Source organism: Heptranchias perlo, chromosome 14, assembly GCF_035084215.1.
Source record: "Heptranchias perlo isolate sHepPer1 chromosome 14, sHepPer1.hap1, whole genome shotgun sequence".
NCBI classification, from domain to species: Eukaryota; Metazoa; Chordata; class Chondrichthyes; order Hexanchiformes; family Hexanchidae; genus Heptranchias; species Heptranchias perlo.
The window spans coordinates 57,516,108-57,535,485 of NC_090338.1; the positions used below are offsets into that span (position 1 = coordinate 57,516,108).

At 44.0% G+C, this 19,378-nt stretch overlaps 1 protein-coding gene across 1 annotated transcript in view; it reads right to left on the reverse strand.

Moving 5' to 3' along the window:
* The window catches only part of LOC137332220 (histone-lysine N-methyltransferase, H3 lysine-36 specific-like), a 205,674-nt gene that overhangs the window by 23,185 nt on the left and 163,111 nt on the right, over positions 1 to 19,378 (reverse strand). The window contains exons 21-24 of the mRNA XM_067995913.1: positions 17,709 to 17,978; positions 6,686 to 6,802; positions 5,389 to 5,530; positions 3,752 to 3,858 (exon numbers count right to left, since the gene is read on the reverse strand). Coding sequence (XP_067852014.1) covers positions 3,752 to 3,858; positions 5,389 to 5,530; positions 6,686 to 6,802; positions 17,709 to 17,978 — 636 coding nt within the window. The remainder of the gene's footprint in view (positions 1 to 3,751; positions 3,859 to 5,388; positions 5,531 to 6,685; positions 6,803 to 17,708; positions 17,979 to 19,378) is intronic.

The window sequence follows — 19,378 nt, forward strand, 5'->3', positions numbered from 1 at the left end:
GGCAAAAATTTGGCAGACAGAATATAATGTGGGAAAATGTGAAGTCGTCCACTTTGGGAGGAAAAATAAAAACGCAAAATATTATTTGAATGGAGAAATACTACAAAATGCTGCAGTATAGAGGGATCTGGGTGTCCTCGTAGATGAAACACAAAAAGTCAACATACAGGTGCAGCAGGTAATCCGGAAGGCAAATGGAATATTGGCCTTTATTTCTAGGGGGATGGAGTATAAAAGCAGGCAAGTCATGCTACAACTGTACAGGGTGATGGAGAAACCACACCTGGAGTACTGCGTACAGTTCTGGTGCCCTTATTTAAGGAAGGACATACTTTGGAGGCAGTTCAGAGACGGTTCACTAGGTTGATTCCGGGTATGGAAGGGTTGTCTTATGAGGAAAGGTTGAACAGGTTGGGTCTATACTCATTGGAGTTTTGAAGAATGAGAGGAGACCTTATTGAAACATACAAGATTCTGAGGGGACTCGATAGGGTAGATTCTGAGGGGACTCGATAGGGTAGATGCTGAGAGGATGTTACCCCTCATGAGGGAATCTAAAACTAGGGGGCATAGTCTCAGAATAAGGGGTCACCCGTTTAAGACGAAATGAGGAGGAATTTCTTCTCCCAGAGGGTCGTGAATCTTTGGAATTCTTTACCCCAAAAAGCTGTGGAGGCTGAGTCATTGAATACATTCAAGGCTGAGTTAGACAAATTTTTGATCAGCAAGGGAGTCAAAGGATATGGGGAAAAGGCGGGAAAGTGGAGTTGAGGTAAAAATCAGATCAGCCATGATCTCATTGAATGGCTGAGCAGGCTCGAGGGGCCGAATGGCCTATTCCTGCTCCTATCTCTTATGGTCTTAGTTTATTTATGACTAAAAGGAAGCAGTAGAGAGACTGTCAACGCAAGCAATGCAGCACACAAAAATTTACCTCTGCAGCTTCATATCAGAGAGTGATTCAAGGAGCATGTTGGGCTGAAGATTTGATTTTTTTGTAAGTATTCTTTCCCATTTGTTCAGCCTCACACATAAAAAGGATAATACCAAAATTGTAAAGAAAATTGTTGGGGCTCTAAAGACTTAAACTGTTCAAGCAAGTGTGGGCACCACAATGGTATTCACAAATCCTGGAAATCTGTCTCTCACCGAACCAACAAATGTTGTTTGTGGCACACATTTGTCAATGTTAGTCATTTTTCAAATAAGTACAAGTTCTAAAATTTGTCAGCATGAAAATTTGATGACCATTTTTGGATTCCTCTAAACTTTTTTCCTATTGAAAGCAATTAACATAGAAACCAAAAATGATACTTTCATGTAAACTGCTCAATGTAAAGAAAATGGAAGGTTTGTGCAAGCATCACACAGAAATAGCGCACGTAACAAAGCCAGTGGTTTCAAGGATAGATTTATTTCAGGAAGAACTTCTAAATTACAAGAAACTATTTTAAACTTGCAACAACCCAGTCCCCAATATGTTTATCACTAAAATAACCCATCTTGCTCTACAACAAATATACCAACTACATGGAGTGTGGTACTGGGAAAATACACACCCCTTTTTGCTCTAGCTTGGCTCAGTGGTAGCACTCTTGCTGAGTCAGAAGGTTTTGGGTTCACTATGGACTCAAGCACATCATCTCTCCAACAAGAGAGAGTCTAACCACCTCCCTTTGACATTCAACAATGTTACCATTGCCGAATCCCCCACCATCAACATCCTGGGGGTCACCATTGACCAGAAACTTAACTGGACCAGCCACATAAATACTGTGGCTACAAGAGCAGGTCAGAGGCTCGGCAACTGACTCACCTCCTGACTCCCCAAAGCCTTTCCACCATCTACAAGGCACAAGTCATGGAAAGATAGAAAGATAGAAACATAGAAAATAGGAGCAGGAGTAGACCATTCGGCCCTTTGTGCCTGCTCCGCCATTCAATATGATAATGGCTAATCCTCTATCTCAATACCATATTCCCACTCTCTCCCCATACCCCTTGATGCCTTCTGTATCTAGAAATCTATCTATCTCCTTCTTAAATATATTCAGTGACTTGGCCTCCACAGCCTTCTTTGGTAGAGAATTCCACAGGTTCCTCACCCTCTGAGTAAAGAAATTTCTCCTCATCTCAGTCCTAAATGTCCTACCCCGTATCCTGAGACCCCTCGTTCTGGATCCCCCCAGCCAGGGGAAACATCCTCCCTGCATCCAGTCTGGCTAGCCCTGTCAGAATTTTATATGTTTCAATGAGATGCCCTCTCATTCTTCTAAACTCTAGTCAATACAGGCCTAGTCGACCCAATCTCTCCTCTTATGACAGTCCTGCCATCCCAGGAATCAGTCTGGTGAACCTTCGCTGCCCTCCCTCTACGGCAAGTATATCCTTTCTTAGATAAGGAGACCAAAATTGCACACAATACTCCAGGTGTGGTCTCACAAAGGCCCTGTATTACTGCAGTAAGAGTGTGATGGAATACTTTCCACTTGCCTGGATGAGTGCAGCTCCAACAACACTCAAGAAGCTCGACACCATCCAGGCTAAAGCAGCCTGCTTGATTGGCACCCCATCCACCACTTTAAACATTCACTCCCTCCACCACCGGTGAACTGTGGTTGCAGTGTGTACCATCTACAAGATTCACTGCAGCAACTTGCCAAGGTTTCTTCAACAACACCTCCCAAACCCACAACCTCTACTACCTAGAAGAACAAGCGCAGCAAGCCCATGGGAACACCACCCCCTGCACGCTCCCCTCCAAGTCACACACCGTCCTGACTTGGAAATATATCGCCATTCCTTCATCATCGCTGGGTCAAAATCCTGGAACTCCCTACCTAATAGCACTGTGGGAATACCTTCACCACACGGACTCCAGTGGTTCAAGAAGGCGACTCACCACCACCTTCTCGAGGGCAATGAGGGATGGGCAATAAATGCTGGCCTTGCCAGCTACGCCCAGATCCCATGAATGAATTTTTAAAAATCTATTCCAGCACTTCAGTGCAGCATTAAGGGAGTGCTGCATTATCGGAGATATTTGCGTGAAATGTTAAACCGAGGCCTTGTCTGTCTGTTCAGGCAAATGTAAAAGATTCCATGGTGCTAGTCAAAGAGCAGAGAGTTTCTCCTGGTGCCCTGGCCAACATTTATCCCTTGGCCAATACCACTAAAACGGATTAACTGGTCATTTATCTCATTTGCCATATGTGGACCCATGCTGTATGCAAATTGGCTGCCACATTTCCCTACAAAAGAGCAGTGACTACACTTCAAGAGTACTTCACTGGCTATTAAGTGTATTGGGACACTGTGAGGATATGAAAGGTGCTATATCAGTGCAAGTTCTTTCTTTAATAAGATAAAGAGGAAAATGCCCTTGAGAAGGTGGTGGTGAGTTGCCTTCTTGAACCGCTGCAATCCAGTGGTGAAGGTACTCCCACAGTGCTGTTAGGTAGGGAGTTCCAGGATATCTAATTTCTATTGCATACTGTAACATGGAAACATTCTGCATCATTCTTTTATTTAGTTCTTAGAAATCTGACTTTTCAAATGAATTAATTTTCATGCTAATTCATAACTCAAATTTTCCTGACTACAGCAATATGGAATTTTAAAGTGAAAAATGAATGAATGAATGAATGATCAAGCTTGTCTTAAAGTCAATGTATTGCAAAAATATCTAGTATAACAGAATGTGATGCACCTCTATGTCTATATAGTAAGAGTGAGGAAATAGATGTCCTACCTTAGGCTGTACACCTAGAAAGCCACTGCAGTTTGGAGCCCCACATTTACATGCAGTCTTTCCAGTGCCCAAGCATTCCAGGTGGTAGTTAAACGTCAGTTCAGCCCCTGAAAAGTATCAGTATTATTAGATTTACACTTGGTCTTCCTGTGCAATAGTCCTTAACCATACCTAAATGGTATCATCTGAATTCCTAAATGTTATAAAGGGATTTTCAGACAGACGTTAGAATAAATATGAGGGGACATTTTTGTATTTAGTGCTACCAGCACAGAATTTCCTGCAAAAGAATGCACATTACAGGAATATGGAGCACCCTAATTCTTGGTCTCCGCAGTTACCTCTTTATTAAAATGAATGGAGGGAAAATTGTGGGGTCCACAATCAGGCATGCCCAAATTTAAAAAAAACATTTATTTCGCTTAAAGCTCTGCACCGGGAACGCTAAACACAAAAATGTACCCTACGTAAGTTTACTTGTACACTTGGTCCTTCTTTGTTTCTAGGCTTTGTCTTTTAAAACTGCTAGTCAGAAGCAGCATAGCAGCAAGCTTTTTTGTTGAATTTCAAATGCAATAATAGTGTGCTGTTCCACTCCAGTGATATCATGATTGTGATTCAAAGTTTACAACCCACCATTCAATTCTAATGCTCATTTATTATATTGTTAGAATGGAATTTCACAGTATGACTCTAGGGGAAATTCCACATAACATGATGGTTTCTAAGCTGCCTTAATCAGCAGCTGTAAAACATACAGGAAAAAGACTGAAAAATACCACTCATAACCCAGTTAAAAATATATTTTCATTAGATCTTTATGATTTAGTTGCTGATTTGTTACTGAGTGCCAATTTTAGCTGTTAATTTTAAATGTAACAGCGGCTACTTTTGTTCAGATTCTTTTTGATTTCGAGAGAATGAATAATGGAGAGGTAAAAGTGTTTAGGAAGACCAAATTGTGATCTGCAGAGTTTGCTAAACTCCCTGTTTGAAAGTCTAATGCTGGCAATGGGAAAGGTGACAGCATGCAGAAGGGGGAAGTTATAGTGTGCAGAAATAGAACATTGTAGGCACAATGCAAATGCAGTAATCATTCTTCAGACCTGTAAAGTCAGTGTACCCTTGTAGTTAGTGTCAGTTTGCGCTTTTCAAGTTCCACACTTGGAAATATACATGCGTGTTGCAAAACTAAAAAATATGCACAAAGAAAGTGATATGGGGTTCCCCTAAGAAACATGGCCTGTCACCTGTTTGATGCACGAGTACACAGTGGAGTGACTTATTTGGTTGTGTATTAAATTTCAAGATACAAAAGATATCACCTTTGGTGTCTTTGTGTGAGAGCACTCTCGCCACAATGTGGTTTTCTAGCTAGGAAATTGTGCGCTGTAACAATCAGAATGAGATACAAACCTAAGTCCTTTTACCCACTCTCCAACCCCCACTGCGCTATTGACACATTCAATTTGGGAAATCTACTCAGACAATAGTAAGCCAATCTTTACATTGCACTTTAAATAACGATTACATTAGTTTTGGACCTTACTTCATCTAATACCTGATTGAATCCAGTTACGTGTTGATCCCACATTAGTGCATATCTTAAGACCCAGACCTTTAACACCGTTTCTTACCAACAGTAATGTCACACAAAGCAAAGAGCCCAACTCGAGTGTCTCCATTCACTGTCCACTTTTGTGTCTCACAGTTTGGCTTGCAGCTATGATTCATGAAGCGTGAATAATTTCCTTTTGGACCTGCATCAATAATCCGGTCCTGTCGATAATACAATTCATAGTTATGGAGTTTAGAAATTCACACCGTCATTGCATAAAATATGTAGCATAACCCTTGTACAGCAGATAAAAATACACGACCATCAAAAAGCATTATTTTAGGAAAACAAAAAATCCCAATACGAAGGATTTCTCACAAGCCTGTGAATTAACTATATAGTGATATTTCTAAAATTTTTGAATTAAGAGTATACTGTGCAGATATGTGAATATTTGCATATCTACAGCAACATAGCAAAGTGGAGCCAGTTGTATTCAAGTTTATTTCAGGATCAAATAAAAGCCTCAGGCAGATGAACATCGGTCTAGTAATTTGAATAAGATGATTACTCGGAGCGACACCTTCTTAGCAACGCAGAACTTGAAAGTGACATTTCACAGGTTTGATAACCGATCTTGCATAAATAATCTTCTTATGGTAGAGGTGCTTACAAACAGCAAATATAGAAAGAACGCAGAAAAAAAAGACACAGAAAATGAGGCACAGATAGACACAAAGACACATGGCAAGTCACCATGTCATGTTCATGTTCACTCATTACCTGAGCAGAACGTGCCATGTGTTTGATCTGGGCAGATTAAGACTGCATTCTATTTCTAAGCATGTTGTACACCATTGCTCTGACCTACACTTATTTTGGAAACTTTTGGGCTCAATGTGATGAGAGATATTAGTGCTGGGGAATGGAATGCCGTTCATTTGAGACATGGAAGATTTTCTCATCTTGGTATCAAGCACTCCCAGATCAGGCATAGCACAGTTAAATACCACTCTGTAGCCTCTCTAAGATTATCAATTAGTTGTGAATTAGGAGCAATTTTGTGCTATGGGCCCATGCCAATAGGAACTCTATTGAGGCTCCCCAAACTCATTTGTAAGAAACCCTTACAGCCCGCAGACAGAGAAGATTTTCATCCCAGCAGTCCAGGCAGGATTCAAACCCAGGTATCAAGGATCGACAACTCACTCAATACCCATTCTCACTCCTCTTGAATTACTGATTGCTTAAAATCTGGATATACAGTACTGGCAATCACTGGGTTATTGATGAGTGTCTGAATGTACAGATTTGACACTGGGGTGATTGATTATTCTATTCCTAGTTTCACAGTTTTGTAAGTTTGAAGTTATTACCTTGTCAAGAGTAAGCATGTAGAAGTTGCTGATGTCATGTTCCTGTGCGTATTTGATTCGAGCATAACACTCCTCCTCATCTATCACCTCACCCACATACTCATTCACAAATTCTCCCTGCAAAAGTCACAGATAACATAGCAGATAACAAAATGTAAATGTGCTGTTCTTGAGGGCTTTTTTTTAAACTGTTGTTTCCTGACACACCTTTAACTGTTAAACTATGTAGTCAAAATGACTGTTCTGAATGTTTTCAGCTAACTACAATTATCAAAGTAATATTACAGTTGATTACCTCTACCACCCAATTTGTTCTTTCAATCCTATTATTATTGAGAAGAAATACACCAGGAATTATAGGACTACACTTCATTCTATAACACATATTGAGACTAATTTAATATTTATAGAATGGGTCACATTTTCAAAATCATTAAACGCATTGGTCTCAATTCCCAAAGGTTTTCATGTGCGGTATTTTTTGATGCAAACCACAATTTTTTTTGGTGATTTTGTTTTTAGAAGAAATGCATAATCCCTATTCCCAAGTTGTAATAGCTTTGCCTCCACCACTGCTACAATGCAGCTGAATAATATGACAGTTACAGATAAATGACATGCATCTTAGTGATATAAGATATTTAACAAACATTTCAATTTCATAAAGTATATCATAGTGCAAAGGCACAAGAGTTTCTGCAGGTGCCCTAAGAGTGTTAGTGACAATTATTTATTTATTTTACATGATCACAATGATCCAGTAACTTATCAGCCAAAACCAACTAAAAACTTTGAGATTTAAACAAAGTTTATCACAATGCTAAAAAAATTCCTTAGAACCAATTTACAATGTTTCTTGCATTGTGAAGCAATAAAATCCTCTCTCTCAACAAGCCAGCCAACAAAGTTTGTGAGAATGAAGCCAAGTTCCGAAAGCTGAAGAGGAATTGAATTACCTTAAAATGGAACCTATTACAATCAGTGAATTCTTATTTAAACTGAATCAAAAACTCTCATCCTATATAGGGACAATTGCACCCTTCAATATTCATTGGGCCTCAACTCCCAACAAATTCAACTATTTTTTTTCTCTTCTCCACCTTCGAGGTACTGACTCTGGTCAGGGTACTGACCCATATATGGTAGCAGCCCGCCTAGCACCTTGCCCAAATTATCATTCGTCATGTACAACCCTAGATAATGCTTAGCTGCTTTTACATTACTGATATTTTAATTTGGATTCCAAGAGACTGGAGTCCATGATCCAGCTTTTGGCATTTAGACTGCTAAATATGGCTCTCTTATCCTAGCAGCACGTTTGTGGACCCAGATTTCATGGGCCTGAAATTACCATGGCGGCGGGTTCGCGGCAGGGGGTAGATTGGGCGTGTGGGCAACGCGCCCGGTGAAATCAGTCTGCCCCGCACGCAATCGCAGGCTGATTGGATCCACTTACCTGTTCTTCCGGGTTCCCAGCTGCTAAGCTGCGCGGCGGGCGGACTGCGCATGCGCAATAAGGTCTGTCAGCTGGAGAAGCTCTATTTAAAGGGGCAGTCCTCCACTGACTGATGCTGCAAGAAATAGGAAAAATTACAGCATAGAGCTGCCCACGGGGAAGGCTGCTCCCAGGTTTAATGATGCCTCACTCCAGCTCTTATTGGATGGGGCGAGGAGGAGGGGAGGACAGAGATCTTCCCCCCGGCGGGCGGGAGGAAGCGGCCTGCCTCTGCCACCAAGAAGGCCTGGCTCGAGGTGGCAGAGGAGGTCACCTGCACCACCAACATATCGCCCACCTGCATACAGTGCAGGAGGCGCTGCAATGACCTAAGTAGGTCAGCCAAAGTGAGTACACTTACTCATTCCCCTACACTCCGTCTGCCACATCACTGCCCCCACCCCACATCTCCTTCTGCACAGCCAACACTACTCTGTCACATCACTCCTCACACTCCCTCAAACCTCATCCTCATCTTACCTGCACTTACTCACCTCGCCAGTACTCATCCCGCCACTACCACTCAACCCAATCCTCATACAATCTCATGTCTCTATCTCATACTCACCCTCTCATGCATCTCTTTCACAGTCAGCCTCACTCAACCTGCCACTACCTGTGCTGCAGCCACAGGGCATGCATCACATATGTGCAGTGGAAAGCGTAAGGCAAACGTGTCGTGAGCATGAAGGGGATGCACAAGGGTGTTTGAGGATTTGTCATGGTTTTTACTTGTATTTAATTTCTGATCAACTCACATTACATATTATATTGGCACCACTACTGCCACGTCTTTGCGAATCTTGTCTGGTTTGTGCAATAATGCCCTTTCCTGAAGATCACAATGAAGACCCACAACTGATGACTCCCATTGTGTCACTGCAGAGTGGGTGTAGATGTATTTGCAGGGCTCTTTTGTGCAGACGACTGAGAGACGTCGGCGATGTCCCCGGTGGCACCCTGGAAGGATGCGGAGGAGAAGTTGTTGAGGGCAGCGGTGACTTTGACAGCGACAGGTAAGAAGATGGTGCTCGGGCCAGCCGCGAGCAGCTCGGCATGAAGGAGGCTGCAGATGTCCACGACTACATGTCGAGTGACTCTGAGCCTCCGTGTGCACTGCTGCTCAGAGAGGTCCAGGAAGCTGAGCCTCGGTCTGTGGACCTTGTGGCGAGGGTAGTGCCCTCTGCGACGCATCTCTCTCTGCGGTTGCCCTCCCTCCTGCTGTGCAGGTGGATGTGTCACAGCACTGTTTTGTGGAGCTCCATGTGTCAGAGGTGGACGTCGTGGCCAGCGAGGCTGGTGATGCTGTTCGCCCTCCGAGGAGGTCATGACTGCAGCTACGGTGGCCCCCATCCAGAAGATGTACATCTGAGGGGGTCTGCAAGGTAGGTACATGTGTCTGGACACCGGGGTAAGTGTGCAAGTTGGTGAATTTTATTGTTAGGAGGAGGGTGGTGGAGGCCAAACTTTGTCCAAAGTGACAGAGTGGCCTCCTGCAATGAGTGAGGGTCTCCCCCCGCCACCTGTCAAATGGACCTTTGCAGCTGCCACAGGCTGATGGCTGCAACACGATCAGTTGAACTGGGAGTGTTTCCCCAAGTACGGGAAACAGTCTCAGTCAGTTGCAAAATCCCATCCCTGCTAAAATAAGAAGTCAATCAGGTCTGTAAACAACCTGAAGTACCTGTTCAATTACTTTAAGTGGCTTTAATTGCCGGTGGGAGTCCCACATGCGGGGGCTGCATGCGCATGTGAGCGCGTCAGTGGGAAACCCGGAAGTGGGCGGGTTGGAGCCGGGCTCCCACCCCGCCCCGGGAATCCCCGATTTTTGCAGCCCCCCCGCCACCAACGCACCTGATCGCAGGTGCAAAAATTGAGCCCCATGTGTCCATGAGTGTGCTGCAGGGATAAGGGAGTCATACTTAGCAGTGTAAAAGACAGGAGACAGCTCATGGATGTCCATCTCCCAGAATCCAAATTAAAATAGCAACAATATAAAAGTAGCTAATATTAACAAATTGTTCAACTACAGAGGTAATTGCATAAGACCTTGACCCTGTTCTCACCCCATGCCTGCACACATGCACTTTCTAGCAGGATTCATTGGATAGTAATCAGGACCAAGCACACTGGCTGATCTTTCCCCTCTCTATACCTGGGGCGATAAAGCCAACTGCAGTGAGCCAACTGTTTTCCCAGCTGTTAATATCGGCTCTGTATAGCTTAGTGCTACATTGGGCAGTGCATTTACCCACAATGACACTGTGAAGGTAAAGGTTTGTTCAAACTTTATAATAATGCCAAGTGACTTTCTTAAAAATCTTACTTTAAAGGAGGACAAAAAATGGAGAATAAAGTACTTTCAACATTAAAGTATTTCTCATCTAAGTAATGCTAAAAAAAAGTTTTTATAAAGGTCTAATTTTGAATGGGATATTTTTAAGTTTCAATTTATTAACTTGGGTTAATGGTGGTTAATGTTGTGTATATGGACTTTCAAAAGGCATTTGTTAAAGTACTACATAGACTTGTTAGCAAAATTGAAGCCCATGGGATTAAAGGGGCAGTGGCAGCGTGGACACAAAATTAGTTGCAGAAAGCAGAGAGCACTGGTGAATGGTTGTTTTTCAGACTGGAGGGAAGTATACAGTGATGTCCCCCAAGGATCAGTATTAGGACCACTGCTCTTTTTGATATATATTAATGACCTGGACTTGGGTATAGCGTGTATAATTTCAAAGTTTGCAGATGACACAAAACTCGGACATGTAGTAAACAGTGATGAGGATAGTACCAGACTTCAGGAGAACAAAGACTTGTGCAATGGGCAGACGCATAGCAGATGAAATTTAATACAGAGAAGTGTGAAGTGATGCATTTTGTTAGAAGAACAAGGAGAGGCAATATAAACAAAATGGTACAATTTTAAAGGGGGTTCAGGGACACAGAGACCGGGGGTTGTATGTACACAAATCTTTGAAAATGGCAGGACAAGATGAGAAAGCTGTTAAAAAAAGCATACAGGATCCTTGGCTTTATGAACAGAAGCATAGGGCCTGATTTTAACATGATGGCGGGAAGTCAGCGGGTGGGTGAATAGTAGCGTGTGAAACCCAGAAACATTTTCTGCACGTTGGCTCGAGCGATCGCGACTAAATTGAAGGCCCTTCATTTTAATTCCGGGTTTCACATCTCCAAGCTGCACAGCGGGCATACTACGCACCCGAATTATATGCTGTGAACTGGAGTATTTAAAGGGCCATTGCAACCATGGATTTTGAAGGAGAAAGGAGGAAACTTCAGAGTTGCAGCATCACAGGTGTAAGGTAGCATCCAGTTTTGGCAACTCCTCTCGAGTTGCTACTGGCTGGTGTCAGGAGCAGGAGGGAGATACTATGCCCGACTGACCGGAGGAAGCGCCCTGCTTCTGCCACTAAGAAGGCCTGGCTCAAGGTGGCAGAGGAGCTGAGCAGCAGGAGCACGATGGCAAGGTCGTGGGTACAATGACCTAATCAGGTAGGAAAAGTGAGTACAGTTACTGATTCAACTACATCCTGTGGCGTACATTACCCCCCCACTCTGTCTTGCCAAGTGTACTCCATCACAACACTCCTCACACCCACTTAAGTCTCATCATCAACTTACCTTCACTTTCTGTGCACTTACTCACCTCCCCATTTGTGAACCCACCACTCCCACTCACCCCAATCTTGATGCAATGTGATGAATGTGTCTGGTTGTCACCCTCTGATGCATCTGTTTCATTGTCAGCCTCACCCAAAGCAATGCATCCACAGGGTGACCATGTTACCTTTACTCACTCACACATCTGTTCTTTCTCCCTTTGTAGGAGGTGAACGCAAAATGCACGGGAGAGGAGTAGGACTGGAGGTGGGGGCCCCTACAAATACGACCCCTGACAGATGCAAAGGAGGCAGCGTTGGATCTCAACTGCAAGGTTGAATGCCTGGCCATCGGAGATGACGAGACTGGCAACCCACAAACAGCTGGTGATAGAACTTTAACATCCTTCACACACATCATGAATTGATGTTATCAATGATTGACCTGTTGCATACCTCAGCATGCTCAATGCAAACTAACTTCTGTGATGATTTTTAATATTGCTTTATGTTCTCTTCCAGGGCCTTCAAGGATTGATGACAAGGCATGTGCCATGGAAGAAGGCAATTCCTCGGAGGAGCTCAATTCTTCTGAGGGCACATCGTCACATCACATCCAGCCATGCACCAGTGCAGATACTGGCACTTCGGTGGGTCCTGTCAGGCAGATAATCGGGTTGTCACCTGGTGATTCACCACTCAAGTATGCACAAGCAGACACTGGGCCAGATGTGGAGAGTCCGCATCGGGGGTGGGGGGCGCGCGCACTCCTCTCCAAACTCTGCTCAGCTGAACCTAGATGATGATCCCCGGGGACATCGTTGAGAGTGAGAATGATCGAGATACAGCTCCACCTGGTGCAGGTGGAGCAGATTTAGGCGGGGTCTTCACAGGCTCCAAAACCCAGAGGTTGTAGGCCGAAAGCATCTAAGCAGTCAGGGTATGAATCTAAGCAACCTGTCACTATCTCTGCTGAAGCCATACGGGATGCACCATGTAGAAGCGCTAGGAAGAGGAAGTCATAGGTTTTGTAATCACCAAGGATATGCACAAGGGAGTCTGACGGAATGTCATGTTTTTCATTTACATTTGTTTTTTGTTAATAGTGGATAGGACGGAGGAGTCCAACTCCATCGCTAGTGGATTGGTGGCGCAGATAAGTACGGGAATGTCTTCAATGGAGAGAGTGGCAGCCCCCATAGAGCTTCAAGCATGGCTCACAAATGAGTCTATGCAGGCCATGACAATGGCTGTGCGAACCCTGGATGCTAACACGTCTGCTGTCTTAAACAGGCAGACAGAAACTTCATCCGTGGCCTTAGAATGCGCTACACCTCCTCACCAGCCTGCTGTCCAGCAGAATGCTGGGAGTGATGTTGCACTGGCCCGGAAGAAGGTCAGTGGTGAAAGGGAACATGGAATTGGGGATCCAACTCAAAGCGCTCCCACATCTCATCTGGTGCAGGTGGAGCAGACGTAGGCGGGGTCCTCACAGGCTCCAAAACCCAGAGGTCGTAGGCTGAAAGCATCTAAGCAGTCAGGGTATGAATCTAAGCAACCTGTCACTATCTCTGCTGAAGCCACATGGGATGCACCACGTAGAAGCGCTAGAAAGAGGAAGTCATAGGTTTTGTAATCACCAAGGATATGCACAAAGGTGTCTGTCGGATGTCATGTTTTTCATTTACATTTGTTTTTTGTTAAATGCACATTAAATGTTATAATTCTTACCACCACTGCCACATCTTGCCCATTCTTGAGTCCCTTTTGTGAAAGCGCCCTTTCACGTGCTTCATCATGAACGTGGGATGTCGGGCTTGCACAAAACGAAGGAATCTTGGCAGCTGCCAGGGAATTTGGCACACACCTGCAGAAACCTCCTTCGGTGGTCGCAAACCAGCTGCGCATTGATGGAGTTATATCTCTTTCGGTTGATAAACAGTCCTGGCTCATGTGGAGGTCCTCGGATTGTCAGGTGTGTGCAATCAATTGCACCTGCACCCGTGGGAAGCCAGCCAGAGAGTTGAAACCAATTGCCCTCTCAGTCTGGTTGATGTCGTTGCAGTTGACGTAGTCGGATGCCTTAGCAAACAAGTCATCCGTGATCTGTCGTATACACCTATGTGCAGATGACTGAGATCCTGGTGATGTCACCAGTGGCGCCTGGAAGGATCCGGAGGCGAAGACATTGAAGGCAGTGGTGACTTTAACTGCGATGGGCAACGCATAGCTGCCAGGCCCAGCCGGAAGTCGCTCTGCATGAAGGAGCGTGCAGATGTCTGCGACCACCTGGCGACTCAATCTGAGCCTGCGTAGGCACCGCTCCTCAGAGAGGCCCAGGAAGCTTAGCCACTGCCTGTAGACCCTCTCACGTGCATCGTGTATCCTGCGTCCTCGGCCCCTCCGTTGGTTGCCTCTCTGATCTTCTACAGGTCCTTGTGGCACACCTCTGTCTTGTATACCTGCAACGCTCAGAACTGCACGCCATGCCTACCATGGACGGTGATGTGCCTCCTCCTCAGATGTAGTGTGGAATAGATCCATTGCGCCCCCCCATTCTGATGTCAGTTTGAGGGGGTCCAAAATGTAGGTAAATATGTTTTAACACATGAATTCTCAGTGTGAACAAAGAAATCTCAGTCTAAACACAAAGAACTCCCAGCCAAAGGTTTGTCTTGAGGGAACTGAGTGCCCTGCTACAAAAACTCACCTTTTGTCACTGGTTTAAAGGTCCAAATGAGGGTCGGCTGCAACTTGTCACCGTTTCCGTGGCACGTTTCAGAGGACATGGGAGACATGTTCAGGGAAAGTTAAAATTGTTTGTGTAATTCTATACACAAAAAGTTAATCCCCTTAAGTGGTTTAAATTGGCCCTTTAAGCATCAGCCTGCCGGCTTTAGGTGCCGACGGGACTTCTGAGCATCAGGAGCGTGCGCACATCCAGAAACGTCTGGGTAAAACCCGGAAGTGGGCGTGTTGGAGCCGGGATGCAGTCTGGCTCCAATTTCTGCCCACCCGCCCGCCCCCAACCCACCTGTTCATGGGGGTTAAAATTAGTCCCATAAAGTACAAAAGCAAGGACAATATGCTAATCCTTTATAAATCACTGGTTAGGCCCGAGCTGGAGTATTGTGTCCAATTCTGGGCACCACACTTTAGGAAGGATGTCAAGGCCTTAGAGAGGGTGCAGAGGAGATTTAGTAGAATGGTACTAGGGATGAGGGACTTCAGTTATGCGGAGAGACTAGAGAACCTGGGGTTGTTCTCCTTAGAGCAGAGAAGGTTAAGGGGAGATTTGATAGAGGTGTTCAAATTATGAAGGGTTTTGATAAGAATAAATAAACAGAAACTGTTTTCAGTGGCAGAAGGGTCAGTAACCAGAGGACACAGATTTAAGGTCATTGGCAAAAGAACCAGAGGCGAGATGAGGAAAGTTTTTCTAACGCAGTGAGTTTTTTTTTTATTCGTTCATGGGTTGTGGGCGTCACTGGCGAGGCCAGCATTTATTGCCCATCCCTAATTGCCCTTGAGAAGGTGGTGGTGAGCCGCCTTCTTGAACCGCTGCAGTCCATGTGGTGACGGTTTTCCCACAGTGCTGTTAGGAAGGGAGTTCCAGGATTTTGACCCAGCAACGATGAAGGAACAGCGATATATTTCCAAGTCGGGATGGTGTGTGACTTGGAGGGGAACATGCAGGTGGTGTTGTTCCCATGTACCTGCTGCTCTTGTCCTTCTAGGTGGTAGAGGTCGCGGGTTTGGGAGGTGCTGTCGAAGAAGCCTTGGCGAGTTGCTGCAGTGCATCCTGTGGATGGTACACACTGCGGCCACTGTGCACCGGTGGTGAAGGGATTGAATGTTTAGGGTGGTGGATGGGGTGCCAATCAAGTGGGCTGCTTTGTCCTGAATGGTGTCGAACTTCCTGAGTGTTGTTGGAGCTGCACTCATCCAGGCAAGTGGAGAGTATTCCATCACACTCCTGACTTGTGCCTTGTAGATGGTGGAAAGGCTGTGGAGTGTCAGGAGGTGAGTCACTCGCCGCAGAATACCCAGCCTCTGACCTGCTCTTGTAGCCACAGTATTTATATGGCTGGTCCAGTTCAGTTTCTGGTCAATGGTGACCCCCAGGATGTTGATGGTGGGGGATTCAGCGATGGTAATGCCGTTGAGTGTCAAGGGGAGGTGGTTAGACCCACTCTTGTTGGAGATGGTCATTGTCTGGCGCGAATATTACTTGCCACTTATCAGCCCAAGCCTGGATGTTGTCTAGGTCTTGCTGCATGCGGGCACGGACTGCTTCATTATCTGAGGGGTTGCGAATGGAACTGAACAATGTGCAATCATCAGCGAACATCCCATTTCTGCCTTATGATGGAGGGAAGGTCATTGATGAAGCAGCTGAAGATGGTTGGGCCTAGGACACTGCCCTGAGGAACTCCTGCAGCAACGTCCTGGGGCTGAGATGATTGGCCTCCAACAACCACTACCATCTTCCTTTGCGCTAGGTATGACTCCAGCCACTGGAGAATTTTCCCCCTGATACCCATTGACTTCAATTTTACTAGGGCTCCTTGGTGCCACACTCGGTCAAATGCTGCCTTGATGTCAAGGACAGTCACTCTCACCTCACCTCTGGAATTCAGCTCTTTTGTCCACTATTGGACCAAGACTGTAATGAGGTCTGGAGCCAAGTGGTCCTGGCGGAACCCAAACTGAGCATCGGTGAGCAGGTTATTGGTGAGTAAGTGCCGCTTGATAGTACTGTCGACGACACCTTCCATCACTTTGCTATGACTGAGAGCAGACTGATGGGGCGGTAATTGGCCGTATTGGATTTGTCCTGCTTTTTGTGGACAGGACATACCTGGGCAATTTTCCACATTGTTGGGTAGATGCCAGTGTTGTAGCTGTACTGGAAAGGTTGTTATGAGGTGAGTGAGTTGTTATGATCTGTAATGCACTGCCTGAAAGAGTGGTGGAAGCAGATTCAATAATAACTTTCAAAAAGGAATTGGGTAAATACTTGATGGCGAAAAATTTGCAGGGCTATGGTGGAAAGGGCCTGGCAATGGGAATAATTGGACCGCTCTATCGTAGAGGCTGCATAGGCACGATGGGCTGAATGGCCGCTTTCTGGGCTGTATCATTCTATAATTCTATAATCTTAGTGGAGATTTCTTTAGTTTCTAAATATTCAGCTGACAACTGCTATAGAAGAATCAGTAAATACTTATATGGAGTATCTTGAAGCCGTGACATCCTTCCCAGCTTTAGATGTTGACTGAACAACGTCTGAGTTGGAAAAAACAGTAGTAACAAGTGAGCACTGCTGTGTACTTCTGCTCCCAATTTGTTTCTTCTTTAAGTAATCCACTCTACTTGGCATAAAGCCACATTGTGGTGGGTAATTGATACACTGCAACTAGATTCAAATATGAACTTAATTAATGATTTGTTGAAAGCTTGCCCTTTAAAAGACTTAGTGAACAGGCTAATATAGTGCCTTGGTGAAACAGCACATTGTGAGCAGCTTAACATGTGTCCTGGGCTTAGTATGCACAACTGCAATATGATATCTCTTCCAGTTCAGTAAATTCATAATAAAACAATTATTTCTAGTTCATTACAGTTCCATGGAATGGTTCATTGCACAATCACTGCTTCCTAAATCACACATTAGGGATTATGCAATTATAGATAAATCCAAAAACTAAAAATATGATTGTGGTTATATTCTCGAAAGAATACTGCCTGCCTATTTGGTCACTCAGGAGATCATCAACTGAACACTGGCAATGACTTCATCCCACTTGTAAGTAATAGCTTGGTTCTTTCCTGAGTGAGAACACAATGCTATGCTTTCGAATGGTTTTCAATATTTAGAAACTAATGGAGGCACACATCTCACCTTCTTAATGTTAAATTTAGGACATAAACCCCAGCCTCGCCCTGAAGTTCTTAAAATTTCCACTTCAGGATACTGCCGTTTGGTGAAGCACTGGTTCTGGCATTTTTCTCCAGCAGGACAGACAGCTGGATGGCACTCATACATTAACATCCTGTTCAAACATTCGGAGTCTAGCCCACAGGGATTCTCATCAGTTGGCTTACAATTACATCGTGGAATCTCTGACGGATCAGCAGTGAAGATCTGAACCTTACCCACGGCCTTGTTTACCTTGACAGAAAAACAAGATAGTTAAACCTTGATACTTAGTCAAATTTTACTTTAGGATCTCTCCACAATCTGTATTCAAAATAAAGGTACATTTGTTAATTGAACTGTAGAACATTAGAATATCTAACATAAGTATGATCCTCATTCTTTGCAAGAAGTTCAACCTCCACAGACAAATAGTACACTATTGTTATTCCGCCAAAAAAAAAATCAGCTGGGAACATTTTCCTGTTAAGAAACACATGCCTCTGTTTTGGTTAGGTGACTATCCCCTTGCTTACTGTATATTAGGCTGTTACATTCTTGGGGTTTTTAGAAGTCTTTTTCAGTCTATATTTCAGACTACTTTTGTAGGTGAGCCACAGCACCCAGGTAGTGTTTCATCTGTCTAGGTATCTAGGTGAGTTTGCAGTTGCTCTTCAGTTTATCCCAGTTACTGGTTACATCATGTGATGCTCCTGGCCATCGGATGTTGACAGAGTAACATTGCACCAGAATTTGACTCAGGCTTTAACTACCGAATGAATTTATTAAACAGTTAAAAAACAATAATTTGTAACAACATATTTTTACAGAAGTTCTTAAGCTTAGCTAGCTTCCTGAGTAGTAGAAAATAAGTGTTTGCAACAACTGCACTAAACTATGATGCAGCAGTTCTTTTCTTTTTGTCACCATCTATATTAAACTTTTTGCCTATCTCTCTTTAAAGATTGGAGCAAGACAGGCTGATAAATACCTTCATAACAGTGACCTGGAGCAAGCAAATTTAAATAACCGCCTAATAAATCCCCAAAAGCTGCCAACCAAATACATATTTGGGGAAATCTGACAGTTGTTTGTATTCAAATTGATTGGCTTGGCCCCTCCCTCAGACAAACTGACCAATACTGTAACAATTGTATCAAAAATTAAACATGTTTTCCTGTGAATGAAGCCGGTTCTTAACCCTTTATGCATTATGACAGAATTGAAGAAGCCAATACCATGTTAAATCTTAGGCAAAAATGTTTTTTTTAAAACCAAGGCCTCAGATGGAACTGCACCCCCATCTCTTAGCTGAAGAAGCAGAGAAACATTGTGGTATATTTTCCTCTGTTCACAATTTTTAGCAAAAATAAGATGAGTGTTAAGCATTTTTTAAGGTAGCATTTTATCTTTCAACTGTTTCACTGCAATTCCCATGAGTGAATTTATCCCCTAAGATCTGTAAAGTTGTATTTTTTCCTAGCTTTGCAATCAAAGGCTAATTACTCCAACTACAGTAAACTTTGCACTAGACTTCAAATAGGCTCAACCTATGTTTCGCAGTCACCTCAGGTGATGGAGTACCACAATGCATTTAAAGCTTAAAATCAACTTTAATATTAACTAACAATTTCATGAACACACATAGGAAACAG